Source organism: Notechis scutatus, chromosome 11 (genome assembly GCF_049901735.1).
Source record: "Notechis scutatus isolate UNSWTSFEM ecotype Mainland chromosome 11, rNotScu1.2, whole genome shotgun sequence".
NCBI classification, from domain to species: Eukaryota; Metazoa; Chordata; class Lepidosauria; order Squamata; family Elapidae; genus Notechis; species Notechis scutatus.
Window position 1 is genome coordinate 6,695,365 of NC_142019.1, and position 20,845 is coordinate 6,716,209.

General features: G+C 40.9%; 1 protein-coding gene across 19 annotated transcripts in view; it reads right to left on the minus strand.

Moving 5' to 3' along the window:
- The window catches only part of SEMA6D (semaphorin 6D), a 308,201-nt gene that overhangs the window by 34,099 nt on the left and 253,257 nt on the right, over positions 1-20,845 (minus strand). For all 19 annotated transcript variants that reach the window (XM_087972700.1, XM_087972699.1, XM_087972692.1 and 16 more), the window contains 5 exons: positions 3,022-3,184; positions 2,558-2,669; positions 1,254-1,314; positions 1,087-1,149; positions 573-674 (listed from right to left, as the gene is read on the minus strand). In XM_087972700.1, coding sequence (XP_087828826.1) covers positions 573-674; positions 1,087-1,149; positions 1,254-1,314; positions 2,558-2,669; positions 3,022-3,130 — 447 coding nt within the window. In that variant the 5' untranslated portion in view covers positions 3,131-3,184. The remainder of the gene's footprint in view (positions 1-572; positions 675-1,086; positions 1,150-1,253; positions 1,315-2,557; positions 2,670-3,021; positions 3,185-20,845) is intronic.

The following is a 20,845-nucleotide window of genomic DNA, read 5'->3' on the forward strand; positions in this document are numbered from 1 at the left end:
CTTTTCCGCCATCATAAGAATCAAAACCTTTGGACTATATTGACTGCTGACTCTTATGTTCATTTGAGTGAATCTGCAAGCTATGATGGCAACTTATGGATGGGCCAGAGGACAAGATAGAGACTGAGACACCAAGCCCTTCAAATCATCAGAGGCCCAATACATATTCTAGGGCATATACAGAAGGGCAGAGGTGCACAACTATGTTTTGAATTCAACAGAACTTCTTCCACCAAACGCTCTGTCAAATCAAGATTTTACTACAGTGGTGGTTAGAAAACTGGACTAGGGAGGTTCAATTTCTAATCTCCAATTAGCGGTTAGCTATGAATCTCAGTAGATGGTTGGGTTGTGGGTTGGTTCACATTTCTTTTGCTAACTGGCAGGATTGTTGTGAGAATGAAGGAACCGGCCATGGAAAGAATGATGAACACTTATGCTGCGATCTCTCCAGAGACAAAATAGGATGAGAAGAACAATGCTAAGATTGATAAGGAATCTTTGAAGGGCACCAAGATGCTCTTTGAATTTTGGCAGGGAACAATCTGACCGGTTTGGGCGTTGGACCTTACCCGATAATAACGGCACATAGGATTAAAAGCATTCGTTCCACAGACAAACACCATCTCATCGTTCCTGGGGACGAAGACCTTAATAAAATTATGGCATTCATCCTAAAAAAAAAATTAAATTAAAAGAAGAAGAAGAGAGAATGGCTCTCATCACTATTCACTAGCAAATATTACTTTTGAACATGTGCTCAGTGAGCTGGAAATAAGGAGGGGAAAAAAACAATACGGTGCTAACAAAGCACTTACAATTTCAGTGTAAATGAAAGGTCTCTTTCTATCAATCTGTGCAACTCATTTCTTAAGAATATTAATTTGGACTTTTCGATTTTGCTGTGAAAAATCAGTCTGAAAAGGACCCGTGCAAGCAGTCCACATGCCCCACCTACCCCAAATTCAGATTTTTGCAGTGTTAAAGAGATCAATTAGTTCATTAGCAGTTTTAAAACAGCATCCATCATGACCTTCTAAACGATTTCAATGCTTTAAAATATTTTTGCTTAAACGACAAACCTACTTTGTGTTTTCCTTTCATAGCACAGTTCTCTCTATCCTGTTGTTTTGAGCGCCATGTTAGCTTCTGTTCAGATAAAAGAAAGAATAAGACAATTTCATCTTTGACCAAGAATGCTTGTTTTTTTAAAAAAAAACAAACCACAAAAGGTATTTACAGCATTTTCTAACCTTGCTTGGAACAACTTCCCCCTTTGGAATGTCATTCAAATTTACTGTATAAACTTGGTCCCTGGAAGAAAAAAAAAAGAAACATATCAGAAATGTTATTGATTGATGATTGATTGATTTTTATTTACTTTTTTTTGCCATCCATGTCATAGCAAATGACTCTGGGTGGCTTCCAGCATTAAAACATTAAAAACCTAACAAATAAATATCTTTAAAAGAGTAAAAAATAGAATATCCCATTCCCCAGCCCTGTTTTGAAAACCATATTTTGACGTCAAGTATCAAGATCCATTTAAACTCCCACGGTTCCTCCATAACATCATTAAAAAAGCAAATATCTGTTCTTAATTAGGACTGCTCATCTCCCCAGATCAAAGTTTGAAACAAGCCAAGTTGAGGAGACTTGGTTGAGCTTGACTTGATATTGTGACCTATTGCAAAACCATCAACAATCAGAAGAAATAAGGAAGTTGTAAAGAGTAATTGGCCTGTTCAATCTATGTTATGATGGGAGTAATCATATTTATAATGTTGTGCTTTGAGGAAGGACAAGATTGTTCCTACCTCTGTTGGCAAAAGTTATCCTGGGCTGTGTTGCCTCTTATTGGCCTTTGAGATCATTGTCAATCAGAACATAGGCTCTAGTTTCCTTCTGATAGATCATTTTAATCTGCTTTTGCTTCTTTCTGTCTTTATAAATTATCTTTATACAATCTCTGTCAGATTGTATAAGGATAACTTATAAAGACAGAAGGAAGAATGCAGGCAGCAAAATTGCATCTCAGCCTGTTGGGAGCTGAACCATGCAACTGAGTTTATGTATCATCCGAAATCAGAAGCAGGCAAAAATTGCTGTGGGTGAGAGAGCTGGCTAAGCCATGGTTTGTGGCTTTAGCATGTTATACAAACTGAATTAATGGTGGCTGGTTTCCCAAATCACAAAAGCATTCCATTGATCAGGGTAAGTATGACCTAGTTTCCAGCTGCCAAACTTTTTCTGAGGTTAATTCTACACAAGCTCTTACATCAATACAAAGCATTGTTTGTCCAAATCAAGTTCTTGGTGGAAAACAGAATCTGGAAGTGCATGGATCACTATCAGAGCTTTTCTTCTGCACCATAAATCACCCTCTCCCTGTATTGTCTCCACATGCTGAGTTCCTCCTTCCTTCCCTGAAATTATCTAGTGGATTATTTTAAGACAAAGTGTATAGATGAAATGCAAAACCAGGTAGCAGATGGAGGACAGGGGGTGGAGGGGAATGGGGAATTTTAATTTAATCAGTGGACTGCAGGAAAATTACCTGCCAGCTATATAAAGTGTGTCTCGAATTTTCAACATCAGTTGAAAGTCCAGCTTGTGTTGGGATTCGTTGCCTGAAGGTCGTCCTCTAAACACTGGATATTGCTTGGAATCTGCAAGTAAACATAAGTTACGCCATCAGTCAGGATGATGGAACTGAAGAATCAATAAGCAGCATTGATTAGATGTACATACCGGGAGCAGAAGGGCTTAAACTAAATTCTTTGTGGCATGTCTTGAATATCAATGAATAAAAGATGGCCAGTGAGAGCCAATTGAACTTAAAAATATAAATAAAAACTTGCGCTTCCTGCCTCCTTTTTTGGCTGCAGTAGATAGAGAGAGTCCATTAAAAGTCCACCTGAAACTTGGCAGCTCACAGAGGGAAGAATTGCCGTCATCCGGCAAGGAGGAAGCAAAGAAAACGGCAATCTCACAATACGTTCGGCTTTGCTGCTCACTTACAATGGTAGTCAACCAGGTTAATAGGATCATCATCTTCTGGAAAGCTGACAGCCCAGCATCTGGAGATCGCAAAGAGCAGTGCAAAAACCGTAAGGAGGCGAAACTTCATGGCTGTTGCCTGGGATGGATGGGGGGACAGAGCACAACTCGCAAGGCGATTTACCTGCAAGAGAGGGAGGAAATGAGCATATGAGCCACGGTGGCGCAGTGGTTAGAGTGCAGTACTGCAGGCTACTTCTGCTGACTGTCCTCTGCCTGCAATTTGGCTCAAGTTCAAATCCCACCAGGCTCAAGGTTGACTCAGCCTTCCATTCTTCCGAGGTGGGTAAAATGAGGACCCCAAATTGTTGGGGGCAAGAGACTGACTCTGTAAACTGCTTAGAGAAGTCTGTAAAGCGATCCACAAAATAGATTACGTTTTCGTCTGTAGCAAGAAGGGGCGGAGCTAGCGCGGCCATCTTTGGTCTGTGCGTCCGCCGCTCAGTCTGCATCTAGTCGTGCTAGTGGGAGGTTCGTATCGTTGCCCATTATTTCACAGCAAACGTTTGAAATGTGTGCTGCAATTGAAAATCCCGCGAGTTGTGAGGTGCGATCAGTGATAAGGTTTTTGTTGGCAAAAAACCATAAACCGATTGAAATTTTTCGGCAACTGTGTGAAGTGTACGGGGACAACATCATCACTGAAGGTGGAGTGCGCCAATGGTGCATTAAGTTTAAAAATGGCCGAACTACGGCACTCGAGAAGTCCTGAATGCTTTCAAGTGAGAGATTTTTCCTCATCCGCCCTACAGCCCCGATATTGCACCAAGCGACTACCACTTGTTTCCGAGGATGAAGACCTGGGTTGGAACACAGCGCTTTGATGACGACGCGGAACTGTGGGCGGGCGTGACTGACTGGCTCAAATCTCAGGCGGCTGAATTTTATGACAATGGAATTACAAAGCTTGTTCACCACTATAATAAGTGCCTCAATTTGTTCGGTGAATATGTTGAAAAGTAGTATTTAAGTGTCACTTTCAAGTGTATATAATAATTTTTTTTTCCTACACTTTGTTTTTTTTCTATCGCAAAACGTAATCTATTTTGTGGATAGCCCTCGTATAAGTCTAAGTGCTATTGCTAAGTGCAAAGGAAGGAAGGAAGGGAGAAAGGATGGATTGAAGAAAGGAAGAAAGGAAGAGCCATGGTGGCACAGTGGTTAGAGTGCAGTACTGCAGGCTAGTTCTGCTGACTGCCAGCTGAGTGCAATTTGGCAGTTCAAATCTCACCAGGCTCAAGGTTGTCTCAGCCTTCCATCCTTCTGAGGTCTGTAAAACGAGGACCCAGATTGTTGGGGGCAAGAGGCTGATTCTGTAAACCGCTTAGAGTGGGCTGTAAAGCACTGTAAAGCGGTATATAAGTCTAAGCGCTATTGCTATTGCCTCGGGTTGATTCTCCATTCTCCAGACTCCTCGGCTAGCAAACCGATTCTTCCATTTATGTACATTCTCTATGCTGGCGAAGTCTGAGAAAATGATTCAGCTTGAAAGGTCCTTTTGTATTTGCTGACAGAAAAAACTGCTACATGACAGCCCTGATTAAAACTTTTCAGCGACATGGTGACATTTGCTAATTTTTTTTTTTTTTTGGTGCTCGTTTCACAAGTGGGATTTCTCTTCTGGAAGTAGGTGACAACTGTCAGCCCGGTTGAATCACAAGGATGGCAAAATAGAATATGCAGCCTTGCTGACTTGGCAGGAAGGCTGTTAACGTCGGGATTAAAATATTAATTAAAGTGCAACCTCTTTTCTTGTCTTTTCTTTTTTTCCCTCCCCGGCTAATTGATGCATAGTTCTCAGTCAAGACCTTTGCCTGCAAATTAACCAGAGCGCCTTCACGAAGGGCAGGGCACATGAAATCCACATCAACTTTAAGCCAATCTTTTGTGCTTTAAAGCTTGGCGGCTGCCTTTGGCAAATTGAGGGACTGTGTTTGGTATATTTATATATTTAATGCCCCAGAGCTCTAACCACTAGACGAACCTCATGAAAGCAGAACAGCCAAACTGAAATGACAGCCATTGGTGCCCTCAAAAATTGGTGCTTTTCTTGCAGACCTTACATTAACCAAACAAGGTTAACATCATCAATGCTAATCAACTGATGATGTTCCCTAGCTGGGTAATGCAATGTCTGCAAGAAAATCACCAAGGACCCCACACTCCTCCTCCTCCTCTCTGCCTTCTAGCATTTATGATGTTCCCTAGTTGGGTAATGCAATGTCTTCAAGAAAACCACCAAGCTCAGAGAACACCAAGGACCCCTCATTTCAACCCTGAGCTACAAATATTCCCCTTCATTGAAATGACAGTTCCTGAATTTCACTATGGAACCTCCAGTTTAGGTTTACATATTCAAATGGGATAATAGAATAGAATAGGTGGAAGGGATCTTGGAGGTCTTCTAGTCCAGCCTCAATGCTCAAGCAGGAAACCCTATACCACTTCAGATAAATGGTTGTCCATTTGTTGCTTGATTTGAAGTCTGATCAACTTCAAGGCTACGGAAGACCAAGTTGGACTGGATATTTATGTAAGCCAGGATAGATTCCTTTCTGGGTAACCAGGTGTATTTGGAGCCATAATAGAATAAAATCATAATGGATGGCTTTATAACAGTTCCTTCTATGTCTTTTGGACCACTCGGATGCTCTCAACAATCCCATTTCTGGCAGATTGGTACACATGGATATATCTACTGGCCCACTAGTGCCATCATTTTTGTGTTCTAAGAATGCTTAGAGGAAGGCTGGTAGAGGCCAGAGGAATTCTCACAAGTAGAAATTATTTCTTTCTTTATCAACTAGATTTACATGGCTCTCTGACTCCCACACAGATAACTCTGAGCATCTTACAACATTAAAAAATGATAACATAAAAACCACAAACCCTCCTCAAATAATGCACCAGAGTGGTACTGTGTTTCCATTTGTTAAAAAGAAATTAACAAGTTTTTTTAAAAAAATTAAGAATGGTAAGAATACTAGAAAACTAATCTACTCCATCTGATAAGAGGTTTCCTTATGGCTAATTCCTAATCCTTTTCAATGAAGGTTGTTGACCTTGAATTCATCTAGCAAGGAACTTATTGATCGATGTGGTCTTTCTATTTGTAACCCCATCTTGATTAAAAAAGAACAATAATGGGAAAAGGCAATGACAGTGTAAAAATTAATAGCCATAAATCAGCAGCAAACATGCTTTGGAGAAGATCAAGAAAACCGTACAAATCTTTGCCCAGTCCAGATATAGAGGATGACCAGGCTGAGCCCGAGGGAGGAGTCAAGTATGTCATTAGTTTGGAGTCCATGTACACCCACAAGAGTTATAACTCTATCCAGGGGTGGGATTCTACCGATTCGGACTGGTTTGAACAATCCGGATGTTAAGTTTATATCTGGTTCATCGAACTGGTAGTTGAACCGACTGGATGGCCCCACCCACCCCACCTAGGAGTCTTCACGCGGCCTGTTTTAGATATAGGTAAGTGCAGGGTCCACCCGGAGGCTCTGGGAAGGCAAAAAACAGGTCAAACCAGAAGTTCCGGAAGTCCCAGTGGGCCTCTAGAGCCAAGGGAGGCCATTTTTGCCCTCCAAGAGGCCTGAGGGAAGCCTCCGGACCCTGAGTAAGGTGAAAAACGGCCCTCCTTAAAGTTCCGGCAGGCCACACCCACCATAGCCACACCCACCCAGCAGCCAGGCAGCGAACCGGTTGCTGGATTTTTGAATCTCACCCCTGATTCTATCCCCCTTGAATTCCATTGACTCTTATCTACCACCAATTTTCCTTGACTCTTAGTAGTTCAGTTTCTTGTTTAGAGCTGACAGGGAATAAGCTTGTACTCCTTTGAACAACCCTAGTTCCTGAGTTCTTGCACCTGACACCATCTGTCCTTAACCACAAACCACAAAACGTTCAAAGTATCTCCCCAAATCAATTCCGGATTAACAAAAAACCAATGACAGTTTTCAAGTCATGAATGGTCTGCTCATTTGAAAAAAAATAGTTGTCGAATTGCCATCCCGCCCTTTTAAAACGGACTGTTTCTAAAAGATGAAAGATTGTGGAGACAGACTAAGGAAGGGATAGAGAAAGAGGGGAAAAAAGAAACCAGACTGCCCGCTGTTTAAAGAATCATATTGTCACACTATAACTCATCCTTGTTCTAACAAAGCCTGAAGTTGCAGCCTCTGACTTATAGCAAGTTACGAATTAGGAATTCACCCAAAATTTGAGACTTGGGATACTTGAGAAGATGCTAATGGTGTCCTTATACATTCACCCAGAACGGGTTTTTTTTGGAGAACAAAACTTCTTTCAACTGAGAAGGGATGATTGTTTCCAACTAATTAAGTTTCTGCTCACCATCCCTATGGCCTCAGAAACTACCTCTTACATACACTTTATTTTCCTTTTGGAGCTGAGTATCCAAAAAAAAAAAAAAAAAATCCCTTTAGCTTACTATCCAGTCATTGAAATGCAGGGGGAGCAAAGTGATATTCACTTGTTAGAACAGTTTTAGCATATGCAAAGTTTCAAAATTATTGGGAGACGTTCTCAGGTACTCAAAAACAAAAACAAAATAACCACCTACTGTGAAAGTTAACACATTTTAGTCCTTATGAAAGCGTCTGACTATCATTTGTACATGCGCATCACTTTCTCCCAAATTGTTCCCTCTAAATATTTTACATAACAACTCACATGGCATTGGGCCAATCTGCTCCCTGGGTCTGATGGTAATCCCCACACAAAATATTTGGGGGTGTGTGTGCCAGATTGGGGGGAAATGGTTTAAAAAAGGATATCTCATCCAGATTAATTTATGTTTTGAGTGTGGGACAGGTGAATGCAATGATAGACTAATTTATCAGCAGAAAGACTTCCCACTGGAAGTTGTGGGTGCTGCATCACTAGAGGTTTTTAAGAAGAGATTGGACAACTAGTTATCTGAGATGGTAGGGTTTCCCGTTTGAGCAATGGGTTGGACTAGAACAGTGATCCCCAACCTTTTTTATGCCGCGGCCCGGTACCAGCATCAGCTGGGCGCGCGACCCGGTCCGGCATCAGCTGGGCGCCGCCATCTTTTTGATGAAAAAGTGCTTCTGGTGACCTCACCGGAAGCACTTTTTCATCAAAAAGATAGCGGGCGCCACGCTCGTGAGCTTTTCGGGTAGAAATGGCTTTCTACCGGAAAAGCTCACAGGAAGCGCTGGCGCCGCCATCTTTTGATGAAAAAGTGCTTCCGGTGAGCTTTCTACCCGGAAAAGCTCACCGGAAGCACTTTTTCATCAAAAAAAGATGGCGGCGCCCAGCAACCAGCGGCCCGGTAGGACTTGTTCCGCGGACTGGTGGTTGGGGACCCCTGGACTAGAAGATCTCCATGGTCCCTTCCAACTCTGTTATTCTGATCTTGTTTATGAATTGCTTTCAGAAGTGTTTGATTGTTTTAAGTGTTCTTGGTTGTTTTAATGAGTATGAACCATGATGAAGAATTAATACCATCTCTATTGCTATGGTACCAGCGGCCGATCAGCTGGCTTCAAAGGCAACATTTGGAGCACAGTTGTTGCCATGTGTGTAGGCTAAGAATGCTGTCAGAAGAACTGAGCAAAACAAATCTTTTATGAATACATAATTTCTAGGGGCAGAGATGCGCATGGAATTTCTGTGCAAATATATCTTGACTAGCTCAGGGTTGAAATGAGAGGTCCTTGGTGCTCTCTGAGCTTGGTTGCTTTCTTGCAAACATTTCATTACCCAATCTAGTTTGGGTAATGAAATGCCTGCAAGGAAACAACCAAGCTCCGACAGCACCAAGGACCCTTTATATCTTTGACCACCAGGGTTTGCAATCCTGATTTGACTTTGATTTTACGGAGGGTAGAACTGTCCAGAGAAACAGAATGTAATTCTTTTGAAGGACATTTATGATTGGCAATTTGAAATGCACAGTCCAATCCATGGACTTCCAAGGAAGTAAACAGCTGGAAGTGCATTGAGAAATCTAAATATTTTTTAATTGGCAATCCTTTAGAAAAGAGCTCTGGGAGCAGTGGTGGAATTCAGCCGGTTTGCATCAGTTTGGGAGAACCGGTTGTTAACTTTCTGAGCAGTTTGGCGAACCGGTTGTTAGAAGAAATCATTAGGGCAGAGAACTGGTTGTTAAATTATTTGAATCCCACCACTGCCTGGGAGACTATTTTGAACCATGGTTACTAGGGTAAGAGTATTATTATATATGTGCAAAAAACGGAAAGACTCTGAAATGTCCACAATGGAGGGCTGGTTGGTGAAGATGACAGAGATAGCAAAATTAACTTATTTAATTGGAGAAAGATCAATGGCTACATTTGCTATTTATGGAAACCCTTTATGAACTTTTTGCTGAAAAAAACCCAAGACAAATATGAATTTATGATGAATACATGTGAATATTGGAAAGGGTAGCTTATGGAAAGAAAGATATGATATAATCTTAAGAGAAAAGAGGAAAAAGATAATTGTAACTAGAACTGCTGTCAAGATTGAAAACTGTTCCATTCCATTCCATTCTTTCTATATTACTTCTTCTATATATCTTTTTCATTTTATTTATTCTTCTTTCATTTAAAATTTGTCCTGTTTTTAATTCTGTTGAAAAAAAATCTATTCGATAAAAACATTTTTTTTTAAAGAAAGAACACTAAACGCTTTTGTTCCTATGTGGAATTGATGTCATGCAGAAAAACTGCTACCATCTAGGGGGAAAAATACTATACAGTTATTTATTAGAGGCATGGTCTGTCTTTTTCTAGATTAGATTGTGAACCAAAGCATGGCCTGTTTCACGGTATGTAGCTAATGTCCCATTAAACTGCAATTCCTAGAATTTGCTGATGGAAGATGATGCAAAATGAATCTGCAGAAAATATAATGACCACCTATAATCAATTAAATGTCCTTTGCCAACTGAAGCTGCAATGGAATTACTTTCAAATTTATATGCATTGGATTATACCTCAAGGCTACCACTTAAAACATATGTCTGGGGAAGCAGTGCTTAAATGAAATTGCCAATACTTTGTGTGAAATATTTGATGTTATTTGAAAAAAGCAAATAGTCCCCCACTCTCTCTTCCCCCCATATCTATCTATCTATCTGCCTATTTGTCTATCTGTCTATCTATTTATTTATCTTTCTCTCTCTCCGTCTATCATCTATCTATCTATCTATCTATCTATCTATCTATCTATCATCTATCCACACACACACACACACAAACACACACACACACCTTCTTCAGTTACTACTCCATTCTTATACCCAGATCTACTAACTAGTCCAATGATCAGGAATATACTGACTCTAAATGGTACCTACAGACCCTCACAGATAAATAATTCTTTAAAAACAATTAAAACGACAGCATCTCTTCCCATGTATTTATTATTGCTCAATTTAGTATATAGCCCCCTCAAACTGAGTTCCACGCAATAACTTGTCATAGGTCAAACTGCAGAAGCCTTGCAATTTCTGGTAACTTCCATATATTTCAGCCCCTCAGATAGCTAGGCAAATTTAATAATAAATAAATAAAATGCAGGATGGCTTCTCATTCCAGAAGATTTTTGGGCAGCTGTTTTTGTGCCAACTGAGTGTTTACAGTGATGATTGGAAAAATTAGCTGAATTCCTGTCTGTTAACAATAAGTTCAACTAGAAGAAATATGCTCCTCTTACTTAAAAGTAACCCTCAGCTTATTAAGGGACAAAGAAACCGGGATCCATCACAAAATCCACAAGTCCAATTTTTGACTCCTTTCTAGAACCACTGTTCTATCTCGGAGGGTAGGCGCGATAACGGAGACGAGACATCGAATAGTGACTCCAACTCTTTATTAGTGACTTCAGGAACAGAGCAAAAAAGAATAGCAACAGCAGCTCCTTTTATAGAGCTGGCTGCTGTCAAAGCGTCCAATAGTTTAAGTTTGCCGCGCTTGGAGCGTCCAATCGCGGCAGCCCGTTAACTAGCCAATCAGATCAGTCCCAATTGACCAATCGCGACTCGCTGTCAACGAACCAATCAAAAGTGCGGGATTACGAGCCTGCTTGGAAGCGGCTAGTCAGGTTTGCAGGCTTACGAGCCTGCTTAGTTCGGAACAACCACACTAAACCTACCCTTTTGCTTTATATACATTTATATTACCCATCTTACAACAATAACTCTGGACGGCTTTTAATCTGCTAAAAACAGCAGAGCTAGGGTGAGATCTGATCTCATGGAATTCGAGCACCCAATAGAAAAGGAAGCCAAAAAAGCTGCTTTACTATTATTATTATTATTATTATTATTATTATTATTATTATTATTATTATTATTATTATTATTATTGTTGTTGTTATTAGACGTTGGAAAACTTTCCCTCATCTCAGCTGTCCCAGATAAGAACTGATTATGTTTGGAAAATCAAGACGTGAGTCAAGGCTACTGTCCTAAGGTTGAGTTCATCCCAGTCTCTAATTGATTTCTGTGGCAGCTTGCTCCGGTGAAGTCATGATGGAATTAGCTTAGATAAGGAGAGACAACTTGGCAATGAAAAGTGTGAGGGAGTTTTCAGGCATTAGAAGCTGACCTGGAAAAGATGCTTTCCCTAACTGTTAATGATGCTGCTGCAGTTCAGGCCTACCAGTCCAGAACTGATGGGCTAGCCTCATTGCCAAGATTGATGAACAAGAAACAATTCCTGGCACTTCTCTGCTCGCTTTCATCCTGACAGCCTCCCATGATGCAGTGTCTAACATCAGATTGCTAATGAATAAATGTAAACAAAGCAGAAATGACTAAACTGGAGCGAGAAGCAAAACAATATGTACGGTACAGCCCAGCGCAAGACGACAATATTTTGCAACCGCTCTCTCAACAGTCTATGGAGATTCTCAATCATCCAGTTCATGGTTGTCCCAAAGATGCTTTTCAAAAGGCCACTGGACTTCCTTGGGGTTTTTGTTTCCCTTGAAAAGGTTTGGCTTCTCATCTAAGAAGCTTCTTCAGTTGTGAAAGTTCAGTCAGAACTTCCTGGAGGAGAAGTGAAATGTTTTCAAGGAAAACAACTAAGCAAGGCCAGTTGCCTTTTGGAAAGCACCTTTGGTGTCCCCTCAAAAAAGAAAGGAAGGAAGGAAGAGAAAGAGAGAGAGAGAGAGAAAGGAAGGAAGGAAGGAAGGAAGAGATAAAGAGAAAGAAAGGAAAAAAGGAAGGAAGGAAGGAAGAAAGAGAGAGAAGAAAGGAAGGAAGGAAGGGAGAGAAGGAAAGAAGAAAAAAGAGAGGAAGGAAGGAAAAAGAGATAAAAAGAAAAGAAGGAAGGAAGAGAGAGAGGAAGAAAGGAAAGAAGAAAGAAAGAAAAACTCTTAAAAATTTTTTTTGACATGGAATAATGAAACCTAGAACTTATGAGGGTCCATGGACACTTATTTCGATCCCCTCCCAAAGAGAACATAGATCCATGAAGAATAGATCCAATGAACAGAATTTTCCTAGGCAAAATGTTGAAGGAACAGCATGTTCCTGGAAGACTTCAAACTCCTAGATTGGGTTTTTTTTTCTGTGGGGTGGGAGGGGAAAGGTGGTTTGACTTATGAAACCTGCCAGCAAATTACAAATAGTATTTGCATCTGAGCTGCTGGCAGCCAAGAGCTGACCTTGAGAGCTACATCCAGTCTAACCCTCATTAAAGATAAAACCTGTTGCAGAGATCAACCTTTCGCGAGAATGTGAAAGCAGCGTTTGCTTCCTTCTATGATCTTTAGCGATCTCTTTTACCGAACGCCCATCTGCTGCTGCTTCTCCCTTCCAAAGTGCTGTCTCTCTGAAACAGGAGATGCCATTTGCCCTATGCAAGGTAAACATTTTTAATTGGAGCCAGATTGGACCTTGCAACATCTTTCCTGAGGAAGCAAGAAATCATTTGTGTGTGTGTGTGTGTGTGTGTGTGTGTGTGTGTGTGTCTAATATTTTCACTGAAGTATTTGGGCAGATGGAAAGAAAATGCTTGAAGCCACTAAGATGTTTTATCTAGGTTATGCTATCTGGTCTGTTCATTCATCCTTGAACTGGATATAAGTAGTTCAGGGAAAATTGGGTACCAGAGAGCATCCATCAACACAAACACATAGGCACAGATTTTTGAGCGCATGGAGCAGAAAAAGAGTCCTTTCTCAAGACAATACAAGCCCTTTAGAACTTTGCATTTCCTCATGATACAAGTTTCCTAATGGTTTTGAACTTCTGGCAGCCAATTATTCCAGGTATTTTCACACACGCTGCCCATGAGCCCCATGTGGATATGGTCTGTGGGAGTCTTAGAAAGTTGAACCATTAGTGGAAGTGCATTTCTTCAAGGTGCAAGCCCAGGGACTTGGGAACCTCTGCATCTAGTTGGGCTTTCATAAGTTGGGCTTTCCATGCCCAAAGATTATTGGTTTGAAAGACAGGTATGTTAGAACTGAACAACTGTTCTTCAACAGAGGGGACAGTTGGGATACGAGTCCCTTCATCAGTTCCAAGAAGGCTCCACACCCATTTGCACTACTCAGGTGTCCCTGATGACACAGGTAAACCTCCAAGTGGCCTCAATGACCAGCTGTCTGCAAAGATTAAAAATCCTTCCATTCCCCACCATCCAGTCAGAGCTGAAGAAGCTTCTTGCATGAGAAGTGAAATGTCTTCAAAGAAAAACCAGAAAGTCTAGTGGCCTCTTAAAAAAACACCTTTGGGACAACCATGACCTGGATGGCTGAGAATCTCCATAGACATCCCATCCTCTATTTCTAGCTTGTGAATCAAAGGTCCAGGCAAAAGTCCACCTCACCACCATTATTTGTTCAGTGCCGTTGAAACTTTGAACAGCAGCTGAACAACTGTTCATAAATCAAAGACTACAAATAGAAATACAAATTTATCTCTGTATCCACATATAGCTACTGGGAATAGTCATATATTGGTCTAGGGGTATAGCAACAGCACTTAGACTTACATAACACTTCATGGTGCTTTACAGCCCTCTCTAAGAGGTTTGGAGTGTTAGCATATTGCTCCCAACAATCTGAGTCCTCGTTTTACTGATCTCAGAAGGCTGAGTAAATGGTAAGCAGTCAGGATCGAACTCCTGGTAGTGAAGAGAGTAAACTATGAATAAGATGTTGATCATAGTTTGACTGTACAGTGTCTGGCTCTTCTTCCTTTCCTTCTTTCCTTCTTCTGTACAGAACCATCTGTGCTCTATCAGGATTTTATCCCCATTTTGCAAAACCAGTTATTTTTTGTTTTATGGCAAAAGATGGTTTTGTAAGACCACTGCAGTCGCCTTAGCCAACAGAATCAAATGTGTGTTAACACAGCGCCTTTATTTGAAGAAACCGACTAACACAACTACTGTAAATGTAGTCAAAATTCAAATGAACAGATGCTTTCATCTCCCAAAATTTGCTGCATGGAGATAAGAAAATGGGACTATGAATTCCAGACATACTTAGCTCCGTGTCACGGGGGTAATTAAACATTAAAAAAGCAGTAGGTTGGAAGTCACAATCGCCTTATGGCAATTGTTTCCGAGAAAAGTGTCAGATCTTGACATTGGAACAAAGCAAAGAAAAAGAAAAAAAAGCTGTGTTTGCAACAGCGAAGAAGAATTGGTGCTTGTTGTAAATAAAACATGGAAAATGAGCTATTTATCCACAGTGGCTTATTTAGAACACCACTAGGTCAATCAACGAGAAAAGCATCTGATACCATTAGCAATGTAGCTGCTGTGATTACTGCCAATCAGAATTGGAGCACAGCATGGCTTTCCTTGAGTTATGAAGACTAAATCTATAGAGTACCACCCTCTTTTTTGTCCTTGGTAAGTAGCTGGAGAGGGGGAAAAAAATCTTGGATTGGCTTCAAGAAACTCTAACTCTTCTTCTCCTTCTTTTTGCTGTTCGCTGTGAGATGGAGACAATGAGCCTGTGCAATTTCCATGTACAGAGGCCAACAAGGCTGGCAGGGTGTTATTACTGCCAAACTGACAATGAATTGGTTTCTTCCACTACACCTAAGAGAAGCAGGGGGGATGTGAACCAACACTGCCAAGATTACAGACGCCATTATTACTCATATTGCAACTGCCTATGGAGATTCTCAGTCATTCGGGTCACATTTGTCCCAAAAATGCTTTTTCAAAAGAACAACTGGACTTCTCTGTTGTTGTTGTTGTTTTTGAAGAGGTTTCGCTTCTCATCCAAGAAGCTTCTTCAGTTCTGACTGAATGGTGGGGGAATGGAGGGATTTATATTCCTTGCAGTCCTTTGGTCATTAGTACTCTCTCTGAGAGTTGTTGAGGCCACTTGAGGGTTTATCGGTGTCCTCAGGGTCACCTGAATCAAAGTGCCAATGGGTGTGGAACCAACTTGGAACTGCTGAAAGGACTCTGTTGTAAACAGGAGATCTGTTGAGAGAGGCCTGTCCAGTTTTGACTTTTAAGATATTGCAGCTGCCTTCCCAGGCCATCTAACAGCCCACCAAGAATCCAGGATGGATAGTCCTCTAATTTTGGCCAGAATTGGGACCATTGCTAAGCAAGGAGGTTGCCATTTGAGTCGAGGCCAATTTTACAACCTTTTTCTGCCACGATTGTTAAGCAAATCATTGCAGTTGTTAAATGAATCCTGCGGTCATTAATCAAATCCAGCTTCCCCCACCTTGACTTCCCTGAGTCAGCCGGGAAGGCTGCCAATGATGATCACGTGACCTTCAAACCTTGTAAGAGTCAGTACTCATAATTTGTGCTTCTTGTCTGGACTACCTCGAAGGGCTAATAACAAACTTGGGAGACTGGAAGTATTTCTCTCTTCTTCTCTTTTACTCTCCAGAAAACTAGGGAGGGTATCTTCTGAAATGCATCCCCTGCTCCTTCTCCTTGTGGACCCATATCTTTTATATGATGGTTGTCTCAGTCCACAGCTCTTCCTTCTGTCTCCCAAGGCCTTTCTTGCAGGCCATGACCACAGTTGGCCTATAGCTCCATCCTCCAATTAACCTACTAGTGGTATTCACTTCCCACCCTCAATGAAATTGGACATCTAGTGAGATTCTCAGTCATCCAAGTCGTAGTTGCTCCACAGGTGCTTTTCCAAAAGACAACTGGACTTTCTTGGTTTTTTTTTCCTTTCAAAATGTTTTGTTTCTCATCCAAGAAACAAAGAACTGAAGAAGTTTCTTGGATGAGAAGTGAATTAAAGAACTGAAGAAGTTTCTTGGATGAGAAGTGAATTAAAGAACTGAAGAAGTTTCTTGGATGAGAAGTGAATTAAAGAACTGAAGAAGCTTCTTGGATGAGAAGTGAATTAAAGAACTGAAGAAGCTTCTTGGATGAGAAGTGAAACATTTTTAAAGAAAAAAACCAAGAAAGTCCAGTTGCCTTTTGGAAAAAGCATCTTTGGGATTGGACATATGACGTATTTTTGCGCAGTGGTAGAACAGAGCAAGTGTCCAACAGAATCAGAGGTGATGACTATAAAGTCACAAAGTCAAAGACTTTATATCTTTCTCTCTCTTTAGTCACAAAGTAGAAAACGTTATATCTTTCTTTCTCTTTCTTCCTCCCATGTCTCTCTATTTTTTTAAACTGAGGTTGTAGCATCCAATGAATTTACACATAAGCATCCGTTGACCCCTGCCATCCAGGGGTGCATTTTGCGTATCAATGGACACAATTCATTAGTTGGTGCTTCAATTATATAGACCATAATCAGGACTCCCTTCTATTTTCATAGAAAATATCGACAACTCCAAAGGGAGGATGGGGGGGGGAAAAGGACCAGGAGGTGAAGAACAACCAACCAACCTGTTGCTTTAACAGCAACGGTTCAGGTTTTCAGGAACAACAAAGGATTGTGTGTTAACACCTCTTCATCTGTTTCGAAATAACTGAATGTATTATTCCCTCCGCCCCTCCAAGCTTTAACACAAAACTTTACTACTGAATATCACAGCTTTGATCTTAATTGGCTGCAGTTATTTGCAAGCTTTTAACTTTTCTGGGAGAATTCTACTCTCTTTCTCCCTTTCTCTCTTTCCCTCCCCCCTTCCTTCCCCTATAAGCAGACAGAAGGCTTGTAAATGGGGAGGGTGACTTTTAATGATCCAAGTACTCACGGCTTGATTAGATGCTTCGAGGGCAACTTTCAAGTCACTCCCCCCACCACCACAAAAGAAGGGGAAGCGGGAAATTATGTCCTTGCTAATGGAAGGTGAAAAGCAAAGAACTTTCCTGGAAGCATCGATTTAATTGACATAAAAGTAAAATTGGACGGCCCCATTTTCTTCCCCTTCATCCTTTCCCTCCACACCTCCCCTCTGCTGGGACGAAGTGAGAATCAGCCTGCAGCTGAGAGCTGCTTTTGTTTTCAACACCAAAAAAAAAAAAAAAAAATCCCTTCCCAGTTGAGTTTCACGCCTGTGGAACAAAGGTTCCCTTGAGAGTCTGCCAGGACCTGCACTTATTCTACATTTCTAGAACAAAAGGCAAGCTCCTATTGTTTGCCCCAGCTAGTGATTAACTCCTATGAAAGGTCTATATACTGTTAATTTAAAGTAGCTGTTTGATGGATCGCTATTTGCTCTGCCGACACCCTATGAATCCCCGATGAAGGCAGAAAGACACATCTCAAGTGCTGGAGGCTTTCTCTTCGCAAGGCTCAGCTCCCCGTCAGCAGCCCTTAACCCAAAGCAATGTTCTTGAGAGCGCTCAGTTCAGTTCTCCGGTGAAAGCGAAAGCGCTTGGCAAAGCGAGGCTGCAGGTCCCACAGGCCAAGCTAAAGCAGAGCAAGCACGCAGGTTTTATGGCTCAGTTGGGATTTGCAAAAACAAAACAAAAACCTTTGCATCCCCAGATTCAATTCCTGCATCTCTCATTTCAGGGGTAAGGGATGGAGGCTTCCACTAAAGCCCGCTGGTTGTTATTATCCATTAGAAAAGGTTAAGATGGAACTAGGATAAGTGACCTATCAAGATGATATAGTTTTGTTTGTTAACATTAATTAAGAATTGTGAATGAATATAGTTAATATGTTAAAAAAAACAACTGTCAAATTCCAGGTGTATATATGGTATTTAGCGTACTGCCAAGAAAATGATATCGAAAGGTGTCGATATAATTTCTACTACAGAAATTTTTGTAAATAGTTTTAATATTTTGCTTTTTGTAAACTTATTAATATCTTGAACTTTAATAAAGTACTTTTTTAATTAAAAAAAAGATGGAACTAGGATAAGTGACCTATCAAGATGATATAGTTTTGTTTGTTAACATTAATTAAGAATTGTGAATGAATATAGTTAATATGTTAAAAAAAACAACTGTCAAATTCAGGTGTATATATGGTATTTAGCGTACTGCCAAGAAAATGATATCGAAGGTGTCGATATAATTTCTACTACAGAAATTTTGTAAATAGTTTTAATATTTTGCTTTTGGTAAACTTATTAATATCTTGAACTTTAATAAACTACTTTTTTAATTTAAAAAAAAAGATGGAACTAGGATAGTAAGGCAATTGCTGATAGGAGGACTGGGGGCTCCCTTGGTACTGTTGGAAATTAAAACCCACCCCTCTCCTAGGAAAATGAAATATTTTAAGATATATTAAAGAGGCAGAATATTTCCCCTATAAAGAAAAGTAGAAACTAAGAGAGGCAGAAACTCAGCCCCCCCCTTTGCTAATGGACCATTACTCTGGCCAGTGCTAATGGCCAGTCTATTTTACAAAACAAAGATCTACTCCAGGTAGAGTTATAATAGGAATTGCCCAAACCCTTTCATTTACATCATCATCCAGCAAGGCTCAACCGAGCCTGGGACTCTGGGACAGCCTACAGAGTTGCTCCTGCATGGCCCCATGGGAGTCTGACAACCAATCAGAATACAAGCTCAAATTCAAATCCCAACAGAGGGTATAAAACAATTGCACTCTCAGCATATCAGCCCTTCTTTTCCCTCACCCAACATCTTGAAGCATGTGATCATCCTTTTAACTTTGGAGCTCCAAGCCATGTGGTCCTGTCCACCATTAAACCATCTTTCCAAACAGCCTCCATGTTTCCATGTCTTTTTCCCTACTTGGAACTGAACCCAGAAGGATATTTCTTCCAACAGTACACACTGAGCTTGGTTGTGGTTACTGGGTTTTTGTTTTTGTTTTTGCAGACGTCTCACTGTCCAAACTAGGCAACATCATCCGTGCAATAGTGGCAAATATCTGTAGCTTGGGTGTAGGATGAGGGTGACGTTTCTCTGAGCTTGTGGGTTGGTTTCCGAACATTTCATTACCAGGCTAGGCAACATCTTCAGTGGAGTTCCTTCTTCTTCTTGTGCCATCTCCGTCATTGGACGTTGGCAATCATATTGGCAACCAGGGGAGTTTAGGGGAGGTCCATCCCTGGTGTTCTTCTGTTTATAAGGGCTTCAGGTATATCAAGTGTTGTGATGGGTCATCAGTGAGTCTTGTGATGGATGGGTCCAATGATAAGGAGATTATATCAGGTCAGGGTCATTGGGAGGTGAGCTGCTCCCAACCCTCAACCACACCCTCCAGATACACCCACATCAGAAGAACGCTTGCCTTGACATCCCATAAACTCTGCTGAAGATGTTACCTAGCTTGGTACCAAAATGTTTGGAAACCAGCTCACAAGCTTGGAGAACGAACCTTCACTTTCAACATAATCAGTGCTAGTAGGAAGTGCAAACAACTATGTTATTAACTTACCAACTGCAGTGATTCATGTAACAATGGTGGCAAGAAAGGTCATGAAGTGGGGCAAAACTCACTTAACAACTGTCTCACTTTGCAACAGAAATTTTGAACTCAGTTGTGGTTGAAAGTCAAGGACTTACTTGCCTTGCATTGGTTACTGTATTAAGTCTGCATTTTGTACTTCAGTCTAAATGTCTAAATGCAGCAGGTTACTAAAGAATTACTCACTCTCTGGCTATAGAAAGGAGGAAGTGCTAGGTTTTGCATCTGGAGACATGTATTTTGCTTTTGAAAGTTTCTGGAGCTCCACGATTGCATTCAAGGATGACTAACCATGAGCTGCAGCATATTTCACAAATGGCTGGGTTCGCACAGCATGCACAAATTAAAACAAATGAAACTGACTTACAGCTTAGAACAATGTGTGAATCCAGCCTTGCTCAGCCAATTGTTCCTCAGCTGCCCAGCACAGATATTTAGAAATGTAAACATTAGGAAAGCAACATCTTTAGACCGTCTCGCACCCCATGCCAAGACACCAATTTGCAGAGCCCTGGTGGTTAAAATGCAGCATTGCAGGCAAACTCTGCCCACAGTTTGGAGTTCGATCTTGATGGGGGTTGATTCAGCTTTCCGTCCTTCCGGGGTTAGTAAAATGAGGAGCCAGATTGTTGGTGGCAATATATAAATAAAACTGACATTGTAAATCACCCAGACAGTGCTTTAAAGTGCTATGAGGTAGTATATAAACCTAAATGCCATGCTATAATTTCAGATCTAGTTATTTCTAGAACCAGAAATCTTTTTGTTCAAATTTGGCTCTTTCCCTCTCATTGTCTCTCTAAACCATGCCTCGCATTGCCAGATGATTTCAAGTGACTCAAGTGACTAGAACAAGGAGAGCCCCAAATAATCAACACATTTTCTTTAAACCTGTCTTTTCCCGACATCCTAAATAGGCTGCAGCAATAAACAAGGATGGCTCTAGCTCTGGAGAAATCACACACCCTTA